The sequence below is a fragment of the Drosophila gunungcola genome (genome assembly GCF_025200985.1).
Source record: "Drosophila gunungcola strain Sukarami chromosome 3L unlocalized genomic scaffold, Dgunungcola_SK_2 000003F, whole genome shotgun sequence".
Taxonomy (NCBI): domain Eukaryota; kingdom Metazoa; phylum Arthropoda; class Insecta; order Diptera; family Drosophilidae; genus Drosophila; species Drosophila gunungcola.
The window spans coordinates 3,101,613-3,126,550 of NW_026453179.1; the positions used below are offsets into that span (position 1 = coordinate 3,101,613).

A 24,938-nucleotide genomic window follows, 5' to 3' on the forward strand; every position below is an offset into this window, starting at 1 on the left:
CCCGTCTTTTGTTTATGTATCGTTCATTTGTCCTCTTCTCCTTTGCAGACTGCAGTTTACATATGACATTATCATCGATGGTCAACCAAAGTTCGGCTATAAAAGGCCCAGATCGCAGATGAAGCTAGGTGCAGTCGTTTTTTGGATTAATCAGCGTAATCATCTACTCAGCAGAAGTAATCATGAAGTACCTAGCCCTGGTAAGTTTGATGATTTTATTTCATTAAGTGGTATACGCTTTAAAAAAGGATTTCTAAAGCAATCGAAACACTGTGTTATAGAATCCACTTTGTAAACCCTGTGGGAATGACGTATTTAATATGCCATTTTTAAACCAGAATTAAATCTAATGTTTTTATTGGCACTCTCATATATTTTGAAATAGATTTTGAATGAGTGTCACTTTGAAGCCTGTAATGTTGTTTTATACATATAAATATATTGATTTCATTTATTTTAATGATAAATTAAGAATTAGAAATATTCTTATTCTTTGAAAGGCTCTAACTTTTCCTGTTCCAATTTAAGTATATTAGAACAAATATACATTAAAATTGCTGTATCAGCAACATCAAATTTATTCCGTTGTTAATAAGTTTTTGTCTTACATTTTCAGACCCTTTTCGTGTGCCTTATGGCTTTTGTTCTTGTGTCTGCGGTGCCCGTGGATGAGTCCCTGATCGGGGACAACATCTACCAACCGGCCTTTGATGACGTTCAGCGTCCCCAGGATCCGCAGGCCATCTTCAAGCTGAAGAAGCTGCTCAAGCTGAAGAAGCTTCTGGGTTAGGAGACATATGCCAGCTGTCCGCCACGCCCAGAGCAAATTCTAGTCCAACCAATTGGGAACCTTGCCGCCCACACTGCGTTCGATTTTCAACCCCGTTTTGTTTAGACACTACCATAAGCACACACACACAAGCACATACATACGAGTAAAGTATACGTAATCGTTACTAAAATAAATGTAATTTTCATCCAAGTCGGCTTTCTTATGTCATTGGGGTTCGGGGATCTCCATATTTGACCGAAAAGGAGCTAATGACTGGCGGCTGTTCGAGTTTTTGTTTTCCCTAGTCTGAGTGGGAAACTCGTTTCGGATCGTTTCTGGGGAGAGAGTGTGAAAAGCGAGCGGAATCTTCCTTACATGAGTGCATTGGCCAATCGCCATCCCACATAAATGAAAAGTCGGCGGTGTGCTAAGTGTGTGCCATTTGAGGGACAGACTCTGAGATTAATGGGCTACGCTTTTTATTCAATGAAGTTTTCATTTACTTTATTATTTATAGTAAAAAGTTATTATATTAAACTGGATACATTAAATAATAGAGTATGCATAAAACAAATTAAAAAATAGTAACATAATATAATGGAAGAAATAAAATTTTTATTTATAAATTTTACTAATAAATTATTCAACTTTTCTATTAGCTTTTAAGTAAATTCGTTTAAAAATAGTTCTGTGTTAGATAAATTAAGTGGATATTATCCAATGCAAAACACTAAGAGCACAATTTTGAGTAAGTTTGTAAGAACTAAAGAAAAGACTGAAGAAACGAACCTGATTCCTTTCTCGCTCCATTATTTGTATTGGAAGTACTTTTGTTGAACAAATAGCAGCGGAGGGAACATAACATAATATCCTATTTTTAGTTTAGATTTTTTTTTTTATTAAAATTTTCAAGAAAAAGTTCAACAGCCAGACATATATACATATTTAAGCTAAAATTTTTAATCTAAATTTTTAAGTTTAGATGTTTCTTTTTTATCAAAATTCCCAAGAAAAACCTCAACGCCAACTTCGCCTTAAGCCCAAAAGAGAAGTGAAAAAAATGTTTTGTTACCAAATAATTTTTGTATTTGTTTTTTTCTTCCTCCTTAAGACCTAAACACATAGTTAAGCTAAAATCCATGAATGAAATGTTTTAATTCCTAACCCAGGAACAGGAGCTTCTTGAGCAGCTTCAGCTTGAGCAGGAAGGACTGGTCGTCGGAGGGGTTGACGGACTCGCTGCCAGGTCCTTCGAGACCTTCAGGAATGGCCTCCTCGCGGGGAGCAGCACTGGTGAGCATGAAGCACACGGCCAGGCAAAGGAACACACTCTGAAAATGAGTAAATGTGGAGAGTCCACAGTCAGTAAGGTCTATCAAAGTAATCCGTATTTAAAGACGCACCAGGAGCAAGAATTTCATGTTGACTGGGCTTCGGTTGGGCTGGAGATGTATGATCGATGAATTCGCACTGCGCGTTGACAGACCTGCTTGCACTGATCACTGGACCCCGCCGACCCGTCTATTTATATGCCAGAGGCAGACAGTTGCCAATGAGTTGCTTGGCCGGCAGACCGCTCGTCTTTCATAGAAATTAAATCAACGTGTTGCTGCGGTGCGGCAAAAAATACAGTGATTCACGAGTCGAGGGGGGAATCAATTTGTTTGGACTATTAAATGTTATTTTACCCCACCACGCATGTGAAGCAATGGCGATAACAAAAGCCAGGTTCCTTTTTTTGTTGGGCTACCTTTTTGTGGCTCCATTGTGCGGCTTTTGAGCCTTATGTTTGGGCAATTTGTTGACTTGTGGTTTGTCCGGCTTCGCTTCTTTTTGCTAATCGGTGTTTCCTTGGTTCTGGGTTCTATTTGAGCAGGCCATTAGCTGCGAGCAGATTCTCTGCTAAATATTAATTAGCGTCTTGACATTGGCCTTAACGCCAAGATTACCCATTAGTTTTTTGTTCACACCTACATAATAGGCTCGACTAGCTGAGCTGGCTGCTAAAAGACATTCAATTGGCTGTCGCGAAAAACTACAAGTATTAAATTTGAATTTGTGCCGCCTTATTGGACAAACCGTCCTGCCAACTTTTGAAATTGTAAAAGTGATGTGTAAAGTACATGTCAAACAATGTTTTCTACCATTTGTGACCATGAAAAAATTAAACAAATTAAAATTATTATTATTATTATTATTATTATTATTAAAAGCACTTCATGAATTGTTTGACGAACTATATTTCTTTTATTTATTTATCGATTTTATATATTATAAACCTTTTAAATAAAGTTTTAAATACATTTTCAAACTTGTATAACTAAGCGCCAATTTACCAGACACCTCAAAAGTTAGACGATCTGGCACCGCCTTGACATTAAACATAGAGGTGGACATCGAGTCTCGGATATTAAAACCAAAAACATCGATTAATCGTCTTAAATTCCATCTCTAATTAAACAATAAAAAAAATACATATACGAAAAAAGGAAACCAAATTAGACAATATATAAGTTATCAAATCAGAGTCAGTATAAAATTTTAGTCCACACCCACACATACACCCGCAGGAGGAGTTTGAACTCGAACAATGACGGGATCTTTCAGTGTAAAGCTCAAGTCCAAAAAAGGTCAATTCATTGTCAATGACCTGAACGAGCATACAACGCTGGGCGAACTGAAGACGAAAATAGTCCAGGCCACCGCCATACAAGCGCCCCAGCTGCACGTCCTGGTGGGCTATCCGCCGAAACCACTGGACCTGTCGCAGCAGCAGGAGCAGCGCGACCTCAAGACGGTCGGAATTAACAGCGGAGAGACACTGATTGTGGAGGAGAAGGCTGCACCCACTGCCCCCGCCTTTGTGCCTGCAACCCACACCATGGATGATGACGAGGCGCTGGCGCGTCGTCTACAGGCCGAAGAGGAAGCTCAGCTCCTGGAAGCAACCGGAGGAGTACCCGCCCAGGTTCCCGAGCTCCCGGTGGCGCCCACGGAAAGCGGCCCAAACGGCGACTTCAACGGCATCCTGCTGAAGAAGGTGGTGCCGGCGGACAACTCGTGCCTCTTCACCAGCATCCGCTTTGTGCTCAACGGCAAAGTGGACAACGAGGGCAGCGAGATGATGCGGCATATCATCGCCCAGGAGGTGGCTGCCGATCCCCAGAGCTACAACGACGCCGTGCTGGGCAAGTCCAATGCGGAGTACTGCGCCTGGATACAGAAGGCGGACTCGTGGGGCGGCGCCATCGAGGTATCTATTCTATCCAACTACTATGGCATCGAGATCGATGTGGTGGACATCCAAAATGCCATTATCAACCGCTTTGGCGAGGACAAGAACTTCGGACTGCGTGTCTTCCTGCTCTTTGATGGCATCCACTACGATCCGCTGTACATGGAGACCTCCCAAAGTGCTGCCCCGGCCACCATTTTCCCGGTGGAGGAATTGGGCGTGTATCAGCAGGCGGAACAACTGGCCAACGAGGCGCAGTCCTCGCGCCAGTATACCAATGTGGACAAGTTCACATTGCGTTGCATGCAGTGCGATGTAAGGCTGGTTGGCCAGGTGCAGGCCCAGGAACACGCCAAGCAAACCGGACACCAACGCTTTGGGGAGATTTAATACGTCCTGATTTTTGGCACCGTCTACATTGTGGCTTTCATGCTGTTCGCCTACTACCTGCTCACCACCTAGCCACAATCGCCGTGCGAGGAGTCACCGCAGTAGCTAAATTGTACTACCTCCACATCACCGCCTACTTAAGTTATTAATGATTGAGCCAGCCGCTTGTTTTCATAGTCCCTCTTTAATCCCTCTCGGAACGCAATAAAGTATACATCTTCATCTACATTAGACTAGACATCGAGTCTATATTCCTTTTTAGTGCTAGGAAGCCCAGGGCGGGGTCATGGCTGCCGGATTCTGGAGGTAGGACATCACCACGGCGCTAACACTCAGCATGAAGGAGGAGAGCACTTGTTTGGCGTCGTCACTGGCCCGGGAACTGGCGAAACTAATGCAGGAACAGTAGAGGGCAAACCAGGCGCACCACTTGAGCTGCGGGGATAGTAAATACGGGTTATTGCCTAGTCATTTTGGTGCTATCACGGGATAAACCTTCATCATCAGTCCACACATGGAGAAAATCATGCCCAGTATGTTCATGTAATCCGGCATCATGTCCTCATTGGCGCCGCCACTTTGGCCCTGGTTCTTGGGCGCCTTGTAGCGGATTATCTTCTCTTTGCGGCGCGGGTCGATGCTCATGTTTAATTTATTTAATTTTCACTAATTTAATCCAAAACCAGGTCAGATTGCAAGGGCCGTATACGAGGAATGTGAATGTCAGTTCTTTTGCTGTCGTTATTGTGAATGGCACTTTGCGTTACGTGGCATCACTGCGTTTCAGCTGTTTCTTTATTTACACCGCCGCGGGTAGCGTGTTTGAAATAGTTATTTAATTACATAAAAATCACAGAAAATTATAACGGAAACAATGGCTTTGCGATTGCTTAGCCGTTCGATGGCCTTGCACATGCGTGGCTTGCAATTAAACACCACCAGAAGGGGATTAAACAGTTATTATTTGAGTCGGCCAGCGGTAACTCCTGTCTCCTGGTCGTTAGCACAGAATCGCCTGCTGCACGTCAGGATTACGGATCAGGAAGCCGGTTTACAGACTAAGCGAGAGGCCAACAGGAACCTAAATCCTTTCCGTGAAGAAGTCCTGCAGGAACCTTCCACAGAAGCACCCAAGCAGCGGCACAAATTTAGACCAGAAAATAAACTTAAGGAGAAGAGCCCAAAAAAAAAGCTGGACTTTGGGGATCCGGATACCTTTGGTGGTGCAAATATAAATGAAACTCAAGACCCCGGAGATCTCGAAGAGGAGGAGTTTATTAGCAATCCCACGCGGCGCTCAAAGAAACTAAAGGCCGTGGAATATGCACGCCATATCAAGGATCATCTGAAAGCGAACCGCCTGAATGAGGCCATCGCCGTGCTAGAGCAGCGCATGCTGCGGGAGGATCGCGTCAAACCGGACAAGTACATATACAACCTGCTGATCAGCGGCTGCGCCAAGGCGGGATACACCCGCAAGGCTTTCGCCCTGTACACCAAAATGCGTCAGCGGGGCCTCCAAGTGACCGGTGGAACCTACACCTCACTTTTCAACGCCTGCGCCAATGCTCCCTCTTTGGGAGACGGCCTGGCCAAGGCCCAGATTCTGCGGGAGAACATGTTGGAGAAGGGCTACGAGCCGAATGTGAAGAACTACAATGCAATGATAAAAGCCTATGGAAGGTGCGGGGATGTTAACACCGCCTACATGTTGGCCGACGAGATGGCGGAGCGCCAGCTGGAGCTAAATGCCGATACGTTCAACTTTCTGCTGCAGGCATGTGCCGGCAATCCAGAGCATGGATTCCGGCACGCTCTGCTCACATGGCACAAAATGCTCAAGAGCGGTATCAGTCCGGACTATTATAGCTTCAATACTATGTTGAGATGTGCTAGGGATTGTGGCTTTGGTGACTTGAATTCGATGCAGGAGGTTCTCTATCAGATCGCTCCGGCAGCAACTGGGCAAAAACCCATTCCTAAGCTGGAGGAAGGGGAAAATGAGAAACTACCCAGTATTACTTCAGCCTCCACTTCGTTACCGGCCCAAATAGAGGTGTCAACAACAGCGAGCGAGCTGGAACTACCCAACCTTTTGCTGCCTCGGCCTCATCTGGGCAGCTTAGTGGCATTGGAGGATGTTACACGACCACATGAGCGGTTTCTACTTCTCGGCGGCCTGGTTGGTTTTCTAGAGCATATGAAAGAGCACAAAATCACACCAAACATAGAAACCTTTACCTACACTACTAGAGGTGATACCGCCTACAAACGCCGCAGAGAAGCAGCTGCTCACTTTTGTGCGAAAGATTGGACTCAAGGCGGACATAGACTTCTTCAACATACTAATCAAAAAGCGGTCCATGCGGTTCGATTACGAGAACGCACGAGAGGTGCTTACTATGATTCGAACGGCGGGCTTGCGGCCGGACATTGTCACCTACGGTGTACTTGCTTTGGGTTGCCGCACCCAAGAGGAGGCAAGGGAACTGCTGCAACAGATGCAAGTAGCGGGAATAAAGATGAACATGCCTATTTTAGGCGCCATGCTGCGGCAGGGATGCGCGAACAAATCCTTCAGCTACATCAATGAGATAATTCAGTTGAGTCTGGAAGAGGGCATCAAGCCCAATGAATCCTTTCTGCGTCACCTGCACAACTTTCACAGAGGATGCGCGAGAGCAATTGATGCTAGGGTGAGTATAGTACTAGGTTTCCACTTGCAAAATTATTGATTGTAATCTCCTACAGCATCCGTCGACCAAGACAGCCGCCTTCAAGAAAGGACACTCGAAATTCTGTGATAAATACCGCCTGTACTACGAGGAGCTGGGTTTAGCTGGTCTTAAGCTAGAAGATGCCATTGCCAAGGTTAAGGAGCGCCCATATCAGAAATATAAGGAGCCGGCCGCCGAGGGAATGGAGCCACTCAAGCACGAGCAACTGAAACGGAAAACCAAAATACGGAAGTACATCAAGAAGATCAAGATAGATGAGCTCCAGGATGACCCTCCCAGAGAGCCTTTAAAGAGGATAGAATAAGTTTAGTAGTGTAAAAGCCATTAAAGTTTATTATTTGTTAACCAATCATCGTCCTCTTGCGTCCGCGGGCTCTCACTTCTTCGAACTTGGATAGAACAGCCTGCTCGTCCTTTCCGCATTCCGTGCGGTAAGGCGGTCAAAATGTGTTCGAACAAATACGGTTGCTCGCTGTGGGTGCTCAGTAAAGCCCGTTCGAGGACATACAAATCCACGCCTTTGTCCTCAGTCGCCTGATTGTAGTGGCTTAATCCGAAATCAATTAATATAACGTCGTAATCGCCGCCCTTCGGATTGATAAGGATGTTCGAAGTCGTCAGATCCCCGTGAATAATGTGGTTCGAGTGCATTTTTCCAATGATTGATCCGATTCTCGTACAAAACTCCTGGAGGGATTGCTTTGCCAGGTCCTCGCTCTGGCTGGTCACTGTATCCAGTATAAACTGCTTGGCGGTCTTGGCTTTGTCAAAGTATTCCATATACAGTTTGTGGCTGTTAAGGTCCGAGTGGATGATCCTTGGGGCCAAAATCCCGGCGGCCAAGCATCGTCCCGCAGCCTTTGCCTCGGCTTTCATGCGTTGCCGCGTTATCTGGGTGTCCAGTTCCGGGTGACGGTACTTCTTCACAAAGCGCTCCTTGATCAGGCAGGACTCTCCTTTAAAATCGCCCAGATAAAGACGCCCCTCGGCGCCTTGTTTTAGGATTTCCAGAGGCATTTTATAATTCTGCTAACAACAAACCAGCGCTTTCGTCCGATTAAAAAGTGGCAACTCCATACATGGGCATGGGGATAAGTAGTTTACCTAGGGTCTTATTAGGAACCAACAAAAAATTTTCTCAAAATATCACCTCAGAAAAAAAGCAGATAAATATAATAAAAAAAATGTTAACCAAGTTAAACTTTTTACTATGTAAAATGGCAAGTTTTATTAAAACTTTTTATGACCAATTTTAAATCTGCAGAAAATATGTAACTATAAATTGGAAAACTATCCCCCTCAAAAAAGTTGCCACCTGCGCTCATGACCCAGCTTTAAACACTCACAACGAAACACATGCAGACCAGCTGTTTGCTGTTTTGATATTTACTATGCGCCAATCCAATCTCCGTGTGAATCATCATCAGGAAAAACCATCACAAATCATTAGAAGTCTCGAAGCTAAGGTCTAAACTCGCACAAAATCCAAAAATGTTCAACAATCTGTTCGGCAAGAAACCCACCGTAAAGGAGCAGCAGCGGGAAAACGACCGATCGCTGCGCAAGGCCACCAGGGACATCGAACGGGAGCGCCGGAAAATGGAGGAGGAGGAGCGTAAGTTGGAGCTGGAAATCAGACGCAATGCCGCCGCGGGAAACAACGATGCCTGCCGCATCCTGGCCAAGCAGCTTGTGGAGATCAGGAAGCAAAAGTCCCGCACCTACGCAGCCTCCGGAAAGATCCAGTCTATTGGTTACCAGAACAAGAACATGGGCGCCAATATTGCCCTCAGCGAGGCCATGGGCACCACAGCCAAGACGATGGGTGAAATGAACAAGGTGATGCGTCCGGAGGCTATTGGTGAAACTGTGCGCCAGTTCCAGGCGGCCAACATGAAGATGGAGATGACCGACGAGATGATAAACGACACACTGGACGACATGCTGACCGAGTCGGGCGACGAGGAGGAATCCAATGCCGTGGTCAACAAGGTTCTCGACGAGATCGGCATCGAAATCTCTGGCAAAATGTCCAGCATCCCGGCCACGGGCACCTCAGACTTTGAGACGAGCGGCAAGCGCACCGAGAAGGATATTGCCGATCAACTGGCCAAACTGCGCTCATCTTAGTTTTTAGACTTTTGCTATTCCTTTTTGTAATTACTGTGAACACCGCTGTTATCGATAGACCGTAAGGAAATATATTTATGTACACCGCTTACAAACGCGCAGTCATTCCGCCGCCGGCCACAATCGACTCGCCCGTAATGTAGCCCGCATCCTCGGAGACGAGGAAGGACACCACGCCGGCCATCTCTTCGCTGGTGCCCAGGCGACCCATGGGTATTTTGCTCAGGGCCGCTTCATTGGCCGACTCAGTTCTCATAGAGAGCCTTGGAGAACTTTGTCCTGATGACTTCCTGGGGCGAGGCAATTGACGCGAATGCCTTCGGGCGCCAGATCCTTAGCGGCAGCCTTGGTCAAGCCAATCAGTGCTGTCTTGCTTACTGAGTAGGCACCAAGTAGCTACAAGATTAAGTTATTGGAGATAAAGAATGTACAGTACATACATACGAGATAACAAGGGGACGTACCTCAAAGGCATCATAGCCCGCAATGGAGGAGACAAAGACGATGCTGGAGTCCTTCTGCTGGCGAAGTAGAGGCAGCGCCTCTTTGGCCAACAGATAAGAACTCTTCACATTCACGTCGAAGATCTTGTCCCACACCTTCTCGTCGCATTCGAGGACCCCACCCACCGCCGGATTGGTAGCGGCATTGCTGACAAGAATATTGAGTTTTCCAAACTTGCCGATGGTTTCCTCGAAGAGCTGCTTGCGATCCTGGGGCTCGCTCACATGGCACTTGAGTCCGTGGACATTGAGGTTCAGTTTGCGCAGCTCTGCCAGAGCAGAGTCCACGTTCTTCTGCTTCCGACTGCTGATGACCACCGAAGCGCCATCTTCTGCCAAACGTTTGGCGATAGCGAAGCCAATGCTGTTGAGAGATTCAGCAGGAATAAGCAGGTAATTATCTGGAACGTTTTTTTTTTATTTCTTACCCATCTGTGGAGGCGGTAACCACGGCTACTTTTCCTGCTAAGCGCTTCATCGGGCCGGCGTTTGAACTTTGACTACTAGTGCTTGACAAACGTTTGTGGCATTGATTAAGATTTGGGCCAACAAGTTTTGGGCTACAATCGTTGGTGTTTTGATCGCGACTTGAACTTTGACCACTTCCACTCACAGCGCAAGCACATAATCGAATCTTTGGCGCCCTGACCACCAGTTGTTTGCCAAGCTGGATCATTTTTGATGCCAAATATTAAAAAAGGATCCCAGGACTCGTTGCCTAACAATTGATTTTCCTAATTTAACTATAACGGGCGAAAATCTTCAAGTTGTTTACTTGTTCTCTTCTTCCTCGCCGATTGCCATTCACAACGTTGACAAAAGCTTATTATGCCAGTGGCGCCAATTTTGAAAATGCAGAAAAGCTATCTTTGCGGTTGCTTACTAATCGAATGAAACCCACATAATTATTAATTATATTGCTTAATATAGAAATTATAGCAAGACAATGGGTTGTATGGTTATTCCAATTAAGAGCACCAACGCATTCCTCAGTCATTGGCAGATAAGACGTTTTGAAAAGAAAATCTCAAAATAGCAAGATAAACGCTCAGTTTCGTAATAATATAAACAAAGATAAATAAGTATGACAAACAAACCGCAAAGTGGGAGAAAATCGCTTGACATAATGGAGTGTTATTGGGTCCAAAACATATACATATGTGCCTGTAGAGCAATCAGCCAAAAGTGCGAATTATTAAGTTATCGGAGAAGCTTTAGCTTTACCGGCGGATCTGACTTCACTATAGTCGTAGTCGTCGGCGGCAGTAGTACACCAGTCTCCGGCTCTCCGATTTAGTCCGGCACGCGCTTACGATTTTGGGTAACTTTTCGCAACCGTCGGCTAGGCATGTGATACGAGAAAAGCCCTTATGCTAGTGAAAAACCATACGTCAAACTAAAGATAAACTAAATTTTAGAGACAAATTATTTTATAAATAAAATTCAAGAAACCATGAGTGACCAGGCCAAGGAGATCGAGGCTATTCCGCCCACTATCCAGGACTTCAAGGCTCCCGATCTTCCGGACAACAAACCAGTGCTCTTCTTTCATCCCTACAACTTCCATGCGCAAAAAGTTAGTAAGCGCTCTAATCATGTGATCTTTGAAAATATCATTTGCCCAACAAAACCGCGAAATTACAAAACTTATCATCGTCATCGTTGTTATTTTCGATGTAATGATGGGATGCCCCCGCCCTGAAGGCTATCCACCCACAATCTTCATTAAATCTCTCTGCTCTCGGGTGCAATGGAGCATGACTTGGCGGGTGGCAATGCGGAATAGTGGAGTTCTCTCGATACCAGACTGGGGTCTACATTATGACAGCATCGGATTGAATTATACGCTGTTTACGTAGCTACTGCAGGTGCTAATGAGGCAGATTGAGGGAAAAACAAAATAATATAAACGTGAAAATAAACAAACCTCTGAACGAATGTACAGTAGCTGATACAAGTAAAGTTACTTAACCGAAATATTTAAATGGTTTATTGGTTTGCCAAACCAAATCTTTCAGAAATATACAAAATTTATTAATAGGGTTTTTTTGTTAAACCTTTAATGCCAAAAGGTCGTATTAATAAATTTGTTATCTTTTTGGCGGATTCGGCTTGGCGAACCAAATATTAAAACGTTATATTTTTGGTCGTCATCTATAGGCAATTACTGACTTATCTACATTTAATTGGCATTGTTGTTTAGTTATTCAACTTTTACAAGTTCGAATAACTTCATCTTGCATTTATAAAGCCTAAAAAATAAATACAAATATAAGTCATCTTATATAAAGTACATACATATAAAGCAGTAAAAGGGTAAAAAATGTATTATCTTTTCCACTTTCCAGTTTTAAAAAAATATTCGTTATATATATATTTATAGTTTTATTTTTTTAACGTGGAGGAATTTCAAGTGTTAGCAAAGAGTGTTTTTGTTCAATAAAAATAGTGTAATAATAATGTATGAAATTGAAATGCAAACAACTCCACCCATATTTTTAGGTCCTTATGGTTTTCTACGAGAAAAAAATCGACTTCTTTCCGTACGTTGTTGATCTGTGCAATGGCGAGCAGTATTCCAACTGGTTCCTGAACCTCAATCCCAAGGGCGATGTGCCAGTGCTCCAAGACGGAGCTTTTGTTGTTCCTAACTCGACGCACATCATAAGCTATGTGGAGAGCAAGTTCCGAGGAGGTAGTTGAGACCGGAATACTTTACGTTTGCCTATTTAATTAGCTTGCTAATTCTAGGGATTCATCGTTCCTTGAAGCCCCCGCACAACTCGAAGGATTTCGACCAGATGTTGATCCTGGAGCAAGCAATAAGTCGCCTTCCGGTGGGAACTCTCAGCCTGGGTTCCTTTATTCACGATGATCTGAAGCTGGTGCCCAAAGCGCCTTTCATAGGACCCGTGCGCCAGTCCTGCCTAAGTAAGTAACCCCTGCCCCAAACTATAAGCTTGACTAAGTTTATCACTCTTTCTACCCGCAGAAAACAACGGCAAGGTACTTGACCTGCTGCGCCGCTCTCTGGACGAGCAGTCAACCAATAAGGCAGCTTTGCAGCACAAGCTAGATATTCAAATACGCCGGCATGATCTAGCCTCCTCCCGCGAGGATTTCCAGAAAGTTTTGGATGCCGTGCGTCACTTTTTGCTCTACGTGGAGCAGGAACTATCAGCCCAAGCGCCGCGAAGCGAGTGGCTGACCGGTGACGAGCTAACCGTAGGGGATATATCTTTGGGACTGCTGCTGCATCGGCTATACCAGCTCGGGTTCGAGAACCACTTCTGGGCATTTGGAAAACTGCCACAGGTTGAGGCCTATTACCTGCGTTTTCGACAGCGCGAGTCCTTCCACCGCCTGCAGCCGAGCAACTTTGCCATCCTGCGCGAGATGTGGACGCGGACGCCGGGCAATTACAAACTTGGAGCGGGAGCCGGCTTCCTGGGTATGGCCATGTTCGCCGCCTTCGCGCACAAGTGAGCGGAGGATTGGGACACCAGACTTTGTTAACAAATCCTTTTACTGTTAAAGTTGGGCACATATAAACACACGAACATAAGAACGCTTAAAGCTACGCACTGCTGATCTGATGAAGGATGCTGGGGTGTCATGGTAGGAGGCGAAGGAGGATGAGGAGCAGAACGCGATCCAGTGCCAGCCTCGGCTGCTTAGTAATATCATTGATTTCATCATTTCATCGTCGCTGAATATACAAAAATTTGGTATAAATTCCAATCCGTCACCTAATTATCAATTCCTGCTATGCTTGAGGGCTGCTTGGCGAGCCAGGCGAACCGTCCAGGGCTCAGCTTTCGAGCGGCTGTTGCTCGCGTTCCTTGTCCCGCCTTTGTTGCTCGGTAAGCAGCAAATTTGCGGCTGCACTGGCCGCCTTCGGAGTAGTGAACAGCGGCATTCCCATGAAAGTAGGCATCTGCTGATCCCTCGGCACCCCCATCGTAGCGGCCTTGCCATTGAGGTTCGTCCTCGAGGTGCTGGATCCCGAGCTCGAGGCGGCTCCCGTTGATAAATGCGAGGGGCGCTTGAACGGGAAGGTAGGTATTTCGCGTTGGTAACTGAAGCTTCCATTTCCAGGCGCCTCGGGCAGCAGACCGGGTGTGGGATACCAGAAACGGTACGTGAAGTACCAGGTGAGTATGGCAATAATGCCGCTGATCACCTTCTCGATCATGCGGTGATAGTACAGCATAGTGCCCACCAGCATTATGTCCCACAGCAGCTGCAGAGCCGCCATGCCAATGAACAAAGTGCGGATGATCGGCGTCAGGCGCTTGTACAAGAACTGCAGGCTACGCATTTGCTCCTCGTTCAGCGTTCTCAAGGGATTTGTGCCCGAGTTTTGGGCGGAACTGCGATTGTGACACTCGTTGCGGATGTGCTCCTTGATGGTCTCCCATCGGATGATGGGACGCGCCTCCTCGATCAGCACCAGGCTGGAGTGGATCAGTATAAAAGCATGCCCGGATATGTCAAAGCCCTTCCATAGGTGTCCCGCCCTCAGACAGCTTGATTTGCTTTGAAAGCCTGGAATAACGAGTTTTGAATTAATAACTTCTTAATGGGCTTCTTCTTTAAACCAACCTTTTGTGGTGCAGCGTCCATAGGAGTTCTCCACAATGTTGAACAGCTTCGTCCAGAAGAACCAGAAGAAAGTGGCTATGACTATGCGTGGAAAATGGTGCCTCAGCATTCGTTTGTGGTCCCCGCAGGTGATCGTGTAGGCTGAGAGTACCAGGAAGGGCACAACAAAGAGCAGTGTCCAGCCCCAGCCCACCTTTACAAAGTATTGGTTGAACAGGTTGTCCGATCTGGCGAAATAGGTCTTTGGGAAGGGCGCAAAGTCTCCGATCACGGAGATCACAAACAGACTGCCCAGATACAAGGCCACCTTGAGGTCCGTGTTGAAGAATATAATCTTCTTGCACAGATGGATGACACCCATTACCAGGATCTCGCGGATACTTGTCGGTGCAGCCGTGGGTCTCGTTCCACGGGCCTCCGACCGGGTGATATCGGGTCCTCCGGGTCTGAAGTTCATGTTGGAGCCGGAGGGGGAGTTGCCGGGATTGCCCAAATTGGGACGCAGCGGTCTTCTTTTGGTGGCCATCGATGGACTGGGTTCGTAGGTTCGGAACAAACTGCGTTGTTTGCTGCCGTTTTTGGTTATACTGCGAACAAAGTGAAAGTGAAAGCGGAAGAACTGAACGTGTCAAAGTTCAACGCTTGAAATACAAACTAACCTGAGTTGTACCACACCAAAGGCTCTCACATAACCTTGACCGTTAATTTAGTGAATTTTTCTTTGGTAGTTCTAAGCCCCTTAATTGCTCTTATTGTTAATTTTGTACTTTTTATTTTGGCCAAAATGTACGTGTTGCGCTCGTAAAAAATAGAACAGCTGCACGGGTAAAGGCGCTGCCCGGCGAATGGCAACTCTGATTGGAATCGTAACTGCTGCGTGGTGAATGGTACGTCGGTCAGCTGTTCGGGCTCAGATTTATTTAGAGGGCTTTTAATTGCCGGTTTTAATCAAACTGCGGCATGTACAACTCGGCCAAACAGCTGCAGCGCGTGCTGACAGCCCGCGAGATTCGTAAGACGTTCCTGGACCACTTTACCGTGAGCCATGGCCACAAGTTCGTCCGCTCCAGTCCGGTGGTTCCTTTCTGCGATCCCACGGTGGCTTTCGTTAACGCGGGCATGAATCAGGTGAGGTAACAAGCCCATTTAATGCCATTGTTCGCTCGTTATTCCATGTTTTTGATTCCAGTTCAAATCGGTATTCCTGGGCACAGCAGAGGCGCCTTACAAGCGCGTGGTCAACTCCCAGAAGTGCGTCCGTGTGGGTGGAAAACACAATGATCTATCAGTGGTGGGCACGGATGGCTATCATCACACCTTCTTCGAGATGCTGGGCAACTGGTCCTTCGGCGATTACTTTAAGGTTGGTCCATATGCCCTACTTTTAGCTATATTTTTTTATACTCTCTATGTTCCCAGCGGGAGGCCTGCGCCATGGCTTTGGAGCTGCTCCGTGGTCCCTACAACATTGACCAAGGTCGCCTATATGTAACTTACTTTGCTGGTGATAAGGTGCTGGGTATTCCAGCGGATCTGGAGTGTTTTGAGATTTGGAGGAGCCTGGGGTACTAGCTATTACATAATATCTGGTCCTTACCTTTTTTACATTTATTATTTAATACCTGCAGATTTCCCGCCTCTCGCATACTACCCTTTGGTTGCGCAGATAACTTCTGGGAAATGGGAGCCACTGGTCCATGTGGTCCCTGCACCGAAATCCACATTGATCATCGCCCAGATCTTGGCAACGTGGAGCAGCGCGCAAAATTGGTCAATGCAGGTCGCTCCGATCTCACAGAGCTCTGGAATCTCGTCTTTATACAGTACAACCGGTAGGAGTTCGTTTTAAAACGCATTGTATTCCCAACTAAGAATATTTATTTTCATCCTAGTCATGCGGATGGCACCATCTCTCAATTACCCGCCAATCATGTTGACACCGGCATGGGATTCGAGCGTTTGACGGCAGTGCTGCAAAACAAGAATTCCAACTATGACACGGATTTGTTTACTCCGCTCTTTGATGGCATCCAGCAGGTGGCAAAGGCTCCGGTTTACAGTGGCAGCTTTTCGGATGGAGGAAATGGAGCAATGTTGGACACAAGTTATAGGATACTAGCCGATCATGCCCGCATGGTCACAGCCTGTTTGGCCGATGGAATGCTGCCAGATCAAAAGTGAGCTTACTCGTAGACCCCAATATTTACCCTACTGATCCCAACTCTTCCTCAGCCAAAAATTGCGCCGTGTGCTCCGCAAAGCTCTCAACATTTCGGAGCATGTGTTTGCCCATGACAAATTGTTGACCCAACTTGTTCCTATTGTGGTAGAGACTCTGGGCGAGGCCTATCCAGAGATGTCATCTAAACAGCAGGCAGTCATCGACTTGATTAACCACGAGCAGGAGGTGTATAAGAATCTGAGAGAAAGTTCTTCCAAAGCATTTGCAGAGGTGCTCACAGAGTTCCCGAATCTGGATGATATTGATTTGATGGAGTGCCCAGGGTTCGTGCCCGCCTACCGGGAGTTTCGGGTGCAACGCTGCAAGTTTTCCAATAACACAATACCAGGAGATTTCCTCTACAAACTGACGGATACATATGGTCTTACCGAAGAGAGCTTCCTTAAGCTAGCCGAACTGGAGAACATGAACTGTGATCTGGAGCGCTACAGGGCTAAGGTCAGTCTGGCCAAGATTAAAGCCAAGGGCACTCAAAGAGCAAGCGAGGAAGGATCGCTTTGCGATCTGGCCAATGAGCAGCGTATTGCCGAAGCTCAGGCGAAGCTAACGAAGCGTCTGACACCCACCGACAACAGTCACAAATATGCCTATTCCTTTGACAAGGAGAGCGATTCATACCAGATACCTCCGCTAAAAAGTCGCATCGTGGGAATGCTTCTCAACGATGCGGAAGTGTCGCGAACGCAAGGCAGTCGCCTGCAGGAACCCTCCACCGACCTTATTTCAATTGTAACTACTACCAGCAATTTCTACTACGAATCTGGTGGTCAGCAATCGGATGGTGGAAAGATATTTGTCAACAATCATCACCAGCCAGAGCTTCCGCATTTGCTAGACGTTATCTGTGTGAAAAATCTCAATGGCTGTGTGGTTCATGTCTGCAAATTGTCGAGTTCTACCGATGCATTTGAGCTGGCCATTGGAGACGAGGTGGAACTGCAGGTTGATCCTCAGCGGAGACAACTCAATACTTGTCATCATACAGGTGGGATGAATTTGATAAATCTAACATACAGTAAAAACAATTATATACTTTTAGCTACACATCTGCTAAACGCTGCTATCCGCTCTCTTTTTAAAAAGGTAACCTATCAGGTTTCAAGCTCGGTGACCAGTGATCACTGCAAACTAGAGTTGGGACTGCTGGGCAAGCGCATCCAAAAGGGCGATGTGCAGCTCATTGAAGATCTTATCAAGTGAGCCAGCTTTCCATTGCTTACTTTCACAGAATTTAACCTGTAACCCTCTATTATAGCCGCGTTATCTGTTCTGCCTCACCGGTTCAGGTAGAGCTTTTGAGTGCCGCTGAAGTCCTGCAGCAAAATGACATCACGATGGTGCCCGGTGAGGTTTATCCGGAGCAGGGATTACGACTGGTCAACGTTGACAGCCCTGAACTTCAGCTCAGCTCCAAGGAGCTATGCTGTGGCACTCATGCCACCAACACCAGTGAGCTTTCCTGCTTTAGCATTGTCAATTTAAAGCAGACAAATCGCGCGAGATTCGCCTTCACCGCTGTGGCTGGCCAGGCGGCTGAAAATGTGAGTTTAATTGTGATGGTGGCATAAATTATAGATGTTTATGTCTTTTCCTGGATCTCCCTTAGGTGCTGAAAACCGCTGCCCTGCTACGCCATCGCGTTGATCTTCTCGAGAAGCAGTTCCAGACTGATAAGCTCACAAATGCCACGGAAGTGGAACTGCAGACCATTCGTCACAATATCCTGCACACGGACATTAAGCTGCCATATGCGTTCAAGATGGACACGCTAGAACGCATTACCGAGATGTTAAAAAGAATCAAAGATTCCTCACGCACAACCCTAAAGTAAGTTTTAACTTACCCATACATACCCATCTAAGACGTTTTCAACTCAATTAAAACATCGATATATTCAGGGAATTCGTGGATGTTGAAATGCGCAACCTGCTGCAGGAAAAGCCTGTGGATTCTCACCCCTTCATTCTGCACTACATAACTAGCTCGGCCCTGGTGGAGGAGATTCCCTTGCAACGAGCCACCAAACTCTGCCAGGACCGGCCCGTCCTGGTAATCAGCATGTGTGATAGCGTCGTTAAGGCGCGCTGTTGCGTACCATCGAACTGCGTCACAGAACAATTTAACGCTTCCGCTTGGCTGCAATCTTTCGCCGACACCTTTGGTGGCCAGATAGCTGTGCCCAAAGGCCAGAATCCGCAGGTTGTGTGCAACATGAAGGGTCGAAGAGTCAGCAACCTATTCGAGGAGCAGCTGGAGCAGGCAATGTCCAAGGCACAGGCGTACGCTAAGCTTTACCTGTAGGTTTTAGATGTGATCACCCTCCTAAATGTGCTAGCTGTAAGCTTGCCTCTCTAAATTGCGGAATTATTAGTAAAAAAAAGAATTAGTAAAAAGTTGAATTTTTAATCACTAATCACCACCAGTTCATCATCCTCCTCGTCTTCTTCATTTTCCTCCTCATCTTGGGGGATAAAGCTCGCATTCATGAATTCTTCAAAAGCATCCGCATTGTTTAAACTTTGATCAAAAAAGTAGCTCAAGTTGGCTAAAGGCTTTACTGGTGTTGGAATCATTTCGCTAAGGCGATGCTGTACCTTAAACCGCTCTACTGGAGTCCTGGCTAGCATTTTTAGATCTCCCTTGACCAACAGATCAAAGCTGTCGTCCATGGAGGACCGCTTGCTCTGTGGTAACTCGATATGTGAACGGTCCCTTTTCGCTTTCACTTCAGTTGACTCCGCCTCATTGCCTAGACTCATTTGCGCCAGGCGTAAACTTAAATCATCCGACACGGGCTCGTAATGCAGCCGGTGACCTTCGTGTTTGGCCAGTGCTGTCTTGGCATCGGGATTTGATATGATGCCATTGACTATATCCGACATGTCAAACTCCCCAGCATCGCAATCACTTTCCAGATCTGACGGCAGGAACTTGGTAATGGGAGTCGAGCACTGCTGGCGTTGGGAAGTTGAACTCTTGGCAGGAGTACCTTCTTTCTCACGCCTCAGGAATTGCTGTAGCAGAGGCTGACCCTGTTCAGGTGCATTCTTTTTCTTTCTGATCACTCGTTTTGGCTTTAATATTGGTTCATTTTCCTTATCTTGTTCTGAAGCAGTTTTTTTCTTTCGCGTGGTTTTCTTAGAGGGCTTCTCTTTGGACTTCAAGAATGCAGCTACCAAATCTGGGTACGCTGTCTCCAGCATATCCAATGGCTCAATGGTGTAGTAAAGTTCTTCGATTCCCTTCGGATGCTCTAATTCGAACTCTGAAATTTGTTTATCTGGAATTAGTCCCTTAAAACTGCCGCCGGCATCATGCCAACGCAGTTCCAAGCTGGCCACTCCCTTAACAGTACGCTTTTTGATGATTTCAATGGGCTGAATAAGAATGTTTTCCTGTTTTGATTGTTGAACCTGCCAGCGCGTGAGGATGGGAAAGAACTTCTGGAAGCAGTATATTTCCGGCCATTGTAGAAGATGTCCTATTTGTTTGATGAACTTGACTAGATTTGGTTGCCGCCAGTTGAGATTAAGATTTGGGATGGCGGTGGGATCGCTGAGGAACTCGGCAATGATCTCCTCATTGGGAAAATCTGGAGATAGTAAGGCTTTTCGCCGCAAAGCTAACTCTGCTTTGATGGATAATCGTTGCTCTCTGAGAAAAATGTTGTATAAATACAGATGATTATTTTAATTTCAGAATATTTTTTACTTCCAGAGGCTTTCGTCGCAGCCTTTGTTGGTGCGGCAAACACTGCACCCACTTTTGGTATGGCTCTGGGTTTTACCAATATGCCCACAATTGCTACAAATGGATTTGTCATCTACTCTGATCTCCAAAGCATTGTATTTATTGGTTTCGTTGCGCCAGTTTCTTAACCTGTAAAGGGAGTTAGTTAGTAAGTTAGGACAGTTTTTACTCATTGACCATATTACTTGTCCAGAATTTCCGTATCCTTGTACTTGTTGAAGAGTTTTAAGACACCATCCTTTCCAATTCCACCTATTCCATCTGGGCAGTAATCACAGCCACACAGCAAGGCCATCACAATGATCTTGTGCTGACCAAAGTCCATGCGCGAGGTGATCTCCCGCATGTCGTAGATGTCCACAGCTCCGCCAGCAGCCGCCAGAGCTCCTTGGGTGGAAACTGAGAAGTTGCGATAAACGCGTACAGCTCCATAGGCGAAACAATCAGAGTCCTGGCTAATAACGCCGTCAACTAACTTGGGGTAGAAATGATATAATAATGGATAATATGGGTACAACCTATACACTTACGCCATGCTTGTTGAGAAAGGCACAGTAGGCCTCCGCCTCGCCAGGACCTTGAACGCACTGGATTCCCATGGAGAGGAGTAGTGTTTCGCACTGCTTTAGGACATGGTTGAATCTGGTGCGTCCCTTGTCGCCTTTGGGCGCCTGGTTTTGGGTGAGTTCTGGAGAGTTCTTGGGTTTTACGCCCCGAAACTGCAGCTCATTCCTTTTGGCAATAACCTGGCTCTTGAGTTTTGGAGCCACTCCTTCCAAAACGAAAACAGGAGTAACTTGCTCCCAAATCAAATAGCATGTGCGAAAAAAGAGGTTTCTGAAAGGGAAGGATTATAATTAAAATTAGCTAAGTAAGCAGTGACTGGTAAGTATTTAAAAAAAAAAAAAAACACACTTTAAATGATGCCTTGGATGCACAAAGTAGTCCACAACATTGAGGGATTCGCACACCCAGCCGGCCAAATCGATGGCCACCTTTTTGCCTCGCAATTCATTAATAGGTTTACGTTCACAATGGGGAGTAAGCACTCCCCATAATTCCTTTACACCCATGAACTAAATAAATAAAACAAAGCCGCGAAAAATTCGCAATAAATTCAAACAACTGTCTTTTTGGTTAGTGTTGTTAGTTCAGCTTTTTTTTTAATCCATGAAACATGTACCTGAAATTTAGCGAATTGATTCAATGTAATCTTATCGATATCGAAAAGAAAATAGGTTTATATTAGTTCTAAATTGTAAAAATAAATGTTATTATATAAAATCCTTTTTAAACTTTTTAAGTATTAGCTTGTTTTAACAACTATTTCATTTTTGTAAGCTACATTTAGCTATTTATTTTGACATCACTACTCTGCTTTTTCCGAAAACCAGTTACCACGAAACGCAATCGATAACCGACTGCCGCCTTTGTTTTGACAGCTGCACACGCGCCCGCTGCGAATGGCTAGTGGTCAGCAGGCTCTTCCTCTTCCACATCGACGTGTCAGGCGAAGAAAGTCCAAAAAATATACAATTTAGCTGGCCTTTCGCGCATAGCCTAACAAAATTCAGAAACTGCCAGTAGTCCTTGCACCACACCACACAAAACCACCACCGGCAAGATGGTTCTCGCGGATTTGGGTCGCAAGATAACCACGGCGCTGCACTCGCTCAGCAAGGCAACAGTAATCAATGAGGAGGCCCTAAATGCGATGCTCAAGGAGATTTGCGCGGCGCTCCTGGAGGCGGATGTGAACATCCGGCTGGTAAAGCAGCTGCGTGAGAATGTTCGTGCCGTTATTGATTTCGATGAGATGGCCGGTGGGCTGAACAAACGTCGCATGATCCAGTCGGCGGTCTTCAAGGAGCTCATCAAACTCGTGGATCCCGGCGTGAAACCCTACCAACCCATCAAGGGAAAAGCCAACGTGGTCATGTTTGTGGGTCTCCAGGGCTCTGGTAAGACCACCACTTGCACCAAGCTGGCCTATCACTACCAAAAGCGCAACTGGAAGTCCTGCCTCGTGTGCGCCGATACATTTCCGTGCCGGTGCCTACGATCAGGTGAAACAAAACGCGACCAAGGCACGCATTCCCTTCTACGGTAGCTACACGGAGATCGACCCCGTTGTCATTGCCCAGGAGGGCGTGGATATGTTCAAGCGCGAAGGCTTCGAGATGATCATCGTGGACACATCGGGTCGTCACAAGCAGGAGGAATCGCTGTTCGAGGAGATGTTGGCCGTGTCCAACGCCGTCAGCCCCGACAACATTATCTTCGTGATGGACGCCACCATTGGACAGGCTTGCGAGGCTCAGGCGAAGGCTTTTAAGGACAAGGTTGACATTGGTTCGGTGATCATCACCAAGTTGGACGGCCACGCCAAGGGAGGCGGTGCCCTGTCCGCCGTGGCGGCCACGCAGTCGCCCATAATCTTCATCGGTACGGGCGAGCACATTGACGATCTGGAACCTTTCAAAACGAAACCCTTCGTGAGCAAGCTGCTTGGCATGGGAGACATCGAAGGACTGATAGATAAGGTTAGCTTGAAAAATTTGAACAATTTTTTTTATATTTCTTTTCAAATAGAAAATGAATAACCCCTACAAGTTACAACTACATTACTGTTTTACAATATAACTTAATCGTTTTCTTTTACAGGTGAATGAACTTAAGTTAGACGGCAACGAGGAGCTGTTGGAGAAAATCAAACACGGGCACTTTACCATTCGCGACATGTACGAGCAGTTCCAGAACATCATGAAGATGGGACCATTTTCGCAGATCATGAACATGATTCCTGGCTTCTCGCAAGATTTTATGACCAAGGGAGGCGAGCAGGAGTCTATGGCGCGCATTAAGCGCATGATGACCATGATGGACAGTATGTCAGACAACGAATTGGACAATCGGGACGGCGCGAAGCTCTTCAGCAAGCAGCCGAACCGCAGCATCCGCGTGGCCCAAGGAGCTGGAGTCCTGGAGCGCGAGGTCAAGGAACTGATTGCTCACTATACGAAATTTGCGGCAGTGGTCAAGAAGATGGGCGGCGTAAAGGGCCTGTTTAAGCAGGGTGACATGACCAAGAACGTGAATCCCACGCAGATGGCAAAGCTCAACCAACAAATGGCCAAGATGATTGATCCCCGGATGCTGCAACAGATGGGCGGCGTTGGTGGACTCCAGAACATGATGAGGCAACTGCAACAGGGTGCGGCGGGCGGTTTGGGAGGCCTGGGGAACCTGATGGGTGGTTTTGGCGGCAAGTGAGCAGGTGGCGTGTAAATTTAACGATTTTTATATGATTTTGTTTCCGCGTAGTTCGTAATTTGTTAGCCATTGTTTCCATTTGTCCAAGACCACAAAAATTGATATCCGATGTGGGAGCGAATATAGCGTATATAGCCTATATAGACGTGCAAACAGTTAACAATTCGGTTTTTGTACGGCTTGGCAGCCACAGTGTCAGTTTTTATAGTTTAAACAGTTTTCTGTACACAAACTAATGGAACTAGAATGCCTATCAGATTAACCGTAAGGCATTTGAACTAGATATAACAAATAAATAAATAATACATGAAATTGGCTTTAAATTTGTGGTGTCTATTCGGCTTGAAGGTGGATTTACCTCAAGGACCTTCTTAATGTTACAGTATGTCTTCCTAAGCGGTAACTAACACAATATCATTTCTGTCCTCACACATACAACTAAAACAAAAAACAACTTGGGAACAGGTGCCCAGAAAACTCGACAAGAAGTCGGGCAACGAGAATCCAAAATGCGAAAACGAAATAACGGTAGGCCAGTAAACAAACAAGCAGAGGAACAAATGTTAATGCCTTTGTTGCTGTTTTTTGGGGAGGGTCTGCACACACACTCAAATGTGAAAGTACACTCAGAGAAAAAGTGTGTTCTAAGATACCTAAAAAATACTAAAATTATTTAACTCGTAAGATTTAATCAAAATTCTTAAAATTAAATTGGGATGATTAAAATCCCTTTTTTTTTGTAATATTTTTAAGTTTCAAAAAATTGTAAGGCAAAATCTATTTTAATAATTTAAGGTATCCTGATTAATCCGGAGAAATACGTAAAGGTGGTTTGTTATTTTGATCATTTTTATCACTCATACGAACTGTTGTGTTTGTCAAAAAACGTTTTTCAACGTAAATTACGTTTCAAATAAGTAATTATTAAAGATTATTATTTGAGACCAAAAAAACGTTTGTCAACAGAAAATATGAGTCAAACAGTTCAAATAAATTCAAATACATACCAACATCTACCCTATGGGAACACCCACTTATAAGCAAACTCTCTAAAAAGAACATTTTGATTAGTAGTAGAATCGTTTCTTAGCCATATGAACCATATTGATTCTTTAATCGTTATTTTATGAGAATTAAAAAAATTATCTTAATGCAAACCATATTTAGTTAAATTAAGAAAGAAGTTTAAGAATAATATTTGCCAAATTCAAATTTTAGGAAAAGATACAAATTTCGTTGTTAGATAATTTTTTTAAGTGTTTGTTTTTGTGGCATAGCTTTATTGGTGGGGCTCACAGCA

The 24,938-nt window shown here is 45.5% G+C and overlaps 13 protein-coding genes across 15 annotated transcripts; 7 read left to right on the forward strand and 6 right to left on the reverse strand.

Annotated features, from left to right (window-relative positions):
• Positions 1 to 53: 53 nt before the first annotated feature.
• On the forward strand, positions 54 to 982 carry LOC128258319 (uncharacterized). The gene is made up of 2 exons (XM_052989879.1): positions 54 to 200; positions 617 to 982. The coding sequence occupies exons 1-2, from the start codon at positions 183 to 185 to the stop codon at positions 788 to 790; spliced, it is 192 nt and encodes a 63-aa protein (XP_052845839.1). The 5' UTR covers positions 54 to 182; the 3' UTR covers positions 791 to 982.
• Positions 983 to 1,820: 838 nt separating this feature from the next.
• Positions 1,821 to 2,334, reverse strand: LOC128258320 (uncharacterized). Its single transcript, XM_052989880.1, has 2 exons — positions 2,176 to 2,334; positions 1,821 to 2,103 (listed from the first exon to the last, which is right to left on the reverse strand). Exons 1-2 carry the CDS (start codon positions 2,191 to 2,193, stop codon positions 1,933 to 1,935), a joined length of 189 nt encoding a protein of 62 aa, XP_052845840.1. The 5' UTR covers positions 2,194 to 2,334; the 3' UTR covers positions 1,821 to 1,932.
• An 877-nt stretch (positions 2,335 to 3,211) lies between these two features.
• LOC128258316 (ubiquitin thioesterase OTU1) lies at positions 3,212 to 4,630 on the forward strand. The gene has a single exon (XM_052989876.1). It carries the CDS (start codon positions 3,363 to 3,365, stop codon positions 4,395 to 4,397), a length of 1,035 nt encoding a protein of 344 aa, XP_052845836.1. The 5' UTR covers positions 3,212 to 3,362; the 3' UTR covers positions 4,398 to 4,630.
• LOC128258318 (protein Asterix) lies at positions 4,563 to 5,127 on the reverse strand. The gene is made up of 2 exons (XM_052989878.1): positions 4,893 to 5,127; positions 4,563 to 4,832 (listed from the first exon to the last, which is right to left on the reverse strand). The coding sequence occupies exons 1-2, from the start codon at positions 5,040 to 5,042 to the stop codon at positions 4,662 to 4,664; spliced, it is 321 nt and encodes a 106-aa protein (XP_052845838.1). The 5' UTR covers positions 5,043 to 5,127; the 3' UTR covers positions 4,563 to 4,661.
• Positions 5,128 to 5,175: 48 nt separating this feature from the next.
• LOC128258315 (pentatricopeptide repeat-containing protein 1, mitochondrial) lies at positions 5,176 to 7,484 on the forward strand. The gene is given in 3 exon segments (XM_052989875.1): positions 5,176 to 6,639; positions 6,641 to 7,093; positions 7,149 to 7,484. Coding segments are annotated over 3 exon segments (2,112 nt in total). The 5' UTR covers positions 5,176 to 5,271; the 3' UTR covers positions 7,440 to 7,484.
• Positions 7,441 to 8,219, reverse strand: LOC128258317 (EKC/KEOPS complex subunit TP53RK). The gene is given in 2 exon segments (XM_052989877.1): positions 7,441 to 7,569; positions 7,571 to 8,219. Coding segments are annotated over 2 exon segments (675 nt in total). The 5' UTR covers positions 8,153 to 8,219; the 3' UTR covers positions 7,441 to 7,476.
• A 239-nt stretch (positions 8,220 to 8,458) lies between these two features.
• On the forward strand, positions 8,459 to 9,360 carry LOC128258569 (charged multivesicular body protein 2b-B). Its single transcript, XM_052990258.1, has one exon. It carries the CDS (start codon positions 8,627 to 8,629, stop codon positions 9,263 to 9,265), a length of 639 nt encoding a protein of 212 aa, XP_052846218.1. The 5' UTR covers positions 8,459 to 8,626; the 3' UTR covers positions 9,266 to 9,360.
• On the reverse strand, positions 9,314 to 10,583 carry LOC128258568 (dehydrogenase/reductase SDR family member 4). Its single transcript, XM_052990257.1, is given in 5 exon segments — positions 9,314 to 9,512; positions 9,514 to 9,552; positions 9,554 to 9,661; positions 9,730 to 10,132; positions 10,197 to 10,583. Coding segments are annotated over 5 exon segments (957 nt in total). The 5' UTR covers positions 10,445 to 10,583; the 3' UTR covers positions 9,314 to 9,353.
• A 324-nt stretch (positions 10,584 to 10,907) lies between these two features.
• Positions 10,908 to 13,344, forward strand: LOC128258567 (ganglioside-induced differentiation-associated protein 1). Of its 3 annotated transcripts, XM_052990255.1 has the most exons (5): positions 10,912 to 11,344; positions 12,271 to 12,463; positions 12,520 to 12,699; positions 12,761 to 13,219; positions 13,306 to 13,344. In XM_052990255.1, the coding sequence occupies exons 1-5, from the start codon at positions 11,222 to 11,224 to the stop codon at positions 13,317 to 13,319; spliced, it is 969 nt and encodes a 322-aa protein (XP_052846215.1). In that variant the 5' UTR covers positions 10,912 to 11,221; the 3' UTR covers positions 13,320 to 13,344. The 3 variants fall into 3 exon arrangements, with proteins under 3 accessions (XP_052846216.1, XP_052846215.1, XP_052846213.1); XM_052990256.1 differs by having other exon boundaries at positions 10,908 to 11,089; positions 12,761 to 13,344; XM_052990253.1 differs by having other exon boundaries at positions 10,914 to 11,344; positions 12,761 to 13,344.
• On the reverse strand, positions 13,277 to 15,174 carry LOC128258566 (acyl-coenzyme A diphosphatase FITM2). The gene is made up of 3 exons (XM_052990252.1): positions 15,033 to 15,174; positions 14,374 to 14,960; positions 13,277 to 14,316 (listed from the first exon to the last, which is right to left on the reverse strand). The coding sequence occupies exons 2-3, from the start codon at positions 14,897 to 14,899 to the stop codon at positions 13,580 to 13,582; spliced, it is 1,263 nt and encodes a 420-aa protein (XP_052846212.1). The 5' UTR covers positions 14,900 to 14,960; positions 15,033 to 15,174; the 3' UTR covers positions 13,277 to 13,579.
• A 138-nt stretch (positions 15,175 to 15,312) lies between these two features.
• Positions 15,313 to 18,990, forward strand: LOC128258559 (alanine--tRNA ligase, mitochondrial). The gene is made up of 10 exons (XM_052990222.1): positions 15,313 to 15,501; positions 15,563 to 15,736; positions 15,793 to 15,938; positions 16,002 to 16,205; positions 16,266 to 16,550; positions 16,606 to 17,600; positions 17,655 to 17,811; positions 17,871 to 18,156; positions 18,222 to 18,442; positions 18,514 to 18,990. The coding sequence occupies exons 1-10, from the start codon at positions 15,334 to 15,336 to the stop codon at positions 18,914 to 18,916; spliced, it is 3,039 nt and encodes a 1,012-aa protein (XP_052846182.1). The 5' UTR covers positions 15,313 to 15,333; the 3' UTR covers positions 18,917 to 18,990.
• Positions 18,981 to 21,501, reverse strand: LOC128258560 (flap endonuclease GEN). The gene is made up of 5 exons (XM_052990223.1): positions 21,281 to 21,501; positions 20,896 to 21,202; positions 20,551 to 20,840; positions 20,327 to 20,494; positions 18,981 to 20,269 (listed from the first exon to the last, which is right to left on the reverse strand). The coding sequence occupies exons 1-5, from the start codon at positions 21,436 to 21,438 to the stop codon at positions 19,018 to 19,020; spliced, it is 2,175 nt and encodes a 724-aa protein (XP_052846183.1). The 5' UTR covers positions 21,439 to 21,501; the 3' UTR covers positions 18,981 to 19,017.
• A 308-nt stretch (positions 21,502 to 21,809) lies between these two features.
• Positions 21,810 to 23,961, forward strand: LOC128258565 (signal recognition particle 54 kDa protein). Its single transcript, XM_052990251.1, is given in 3 exon segments — positions 21,810 to 22,406; positions 22,408 to 22,908; positions 23,030 to 23,961. Coding segments are annotated over 3 exon segments (1,527 nt in total). The 5' UTR covers positions 21,810 to 21,989; the 3' UTR covers positions 23,639 to 23,961.
• Positions 23,962 to 24,938: the final 977 nt, after the last annotated feature.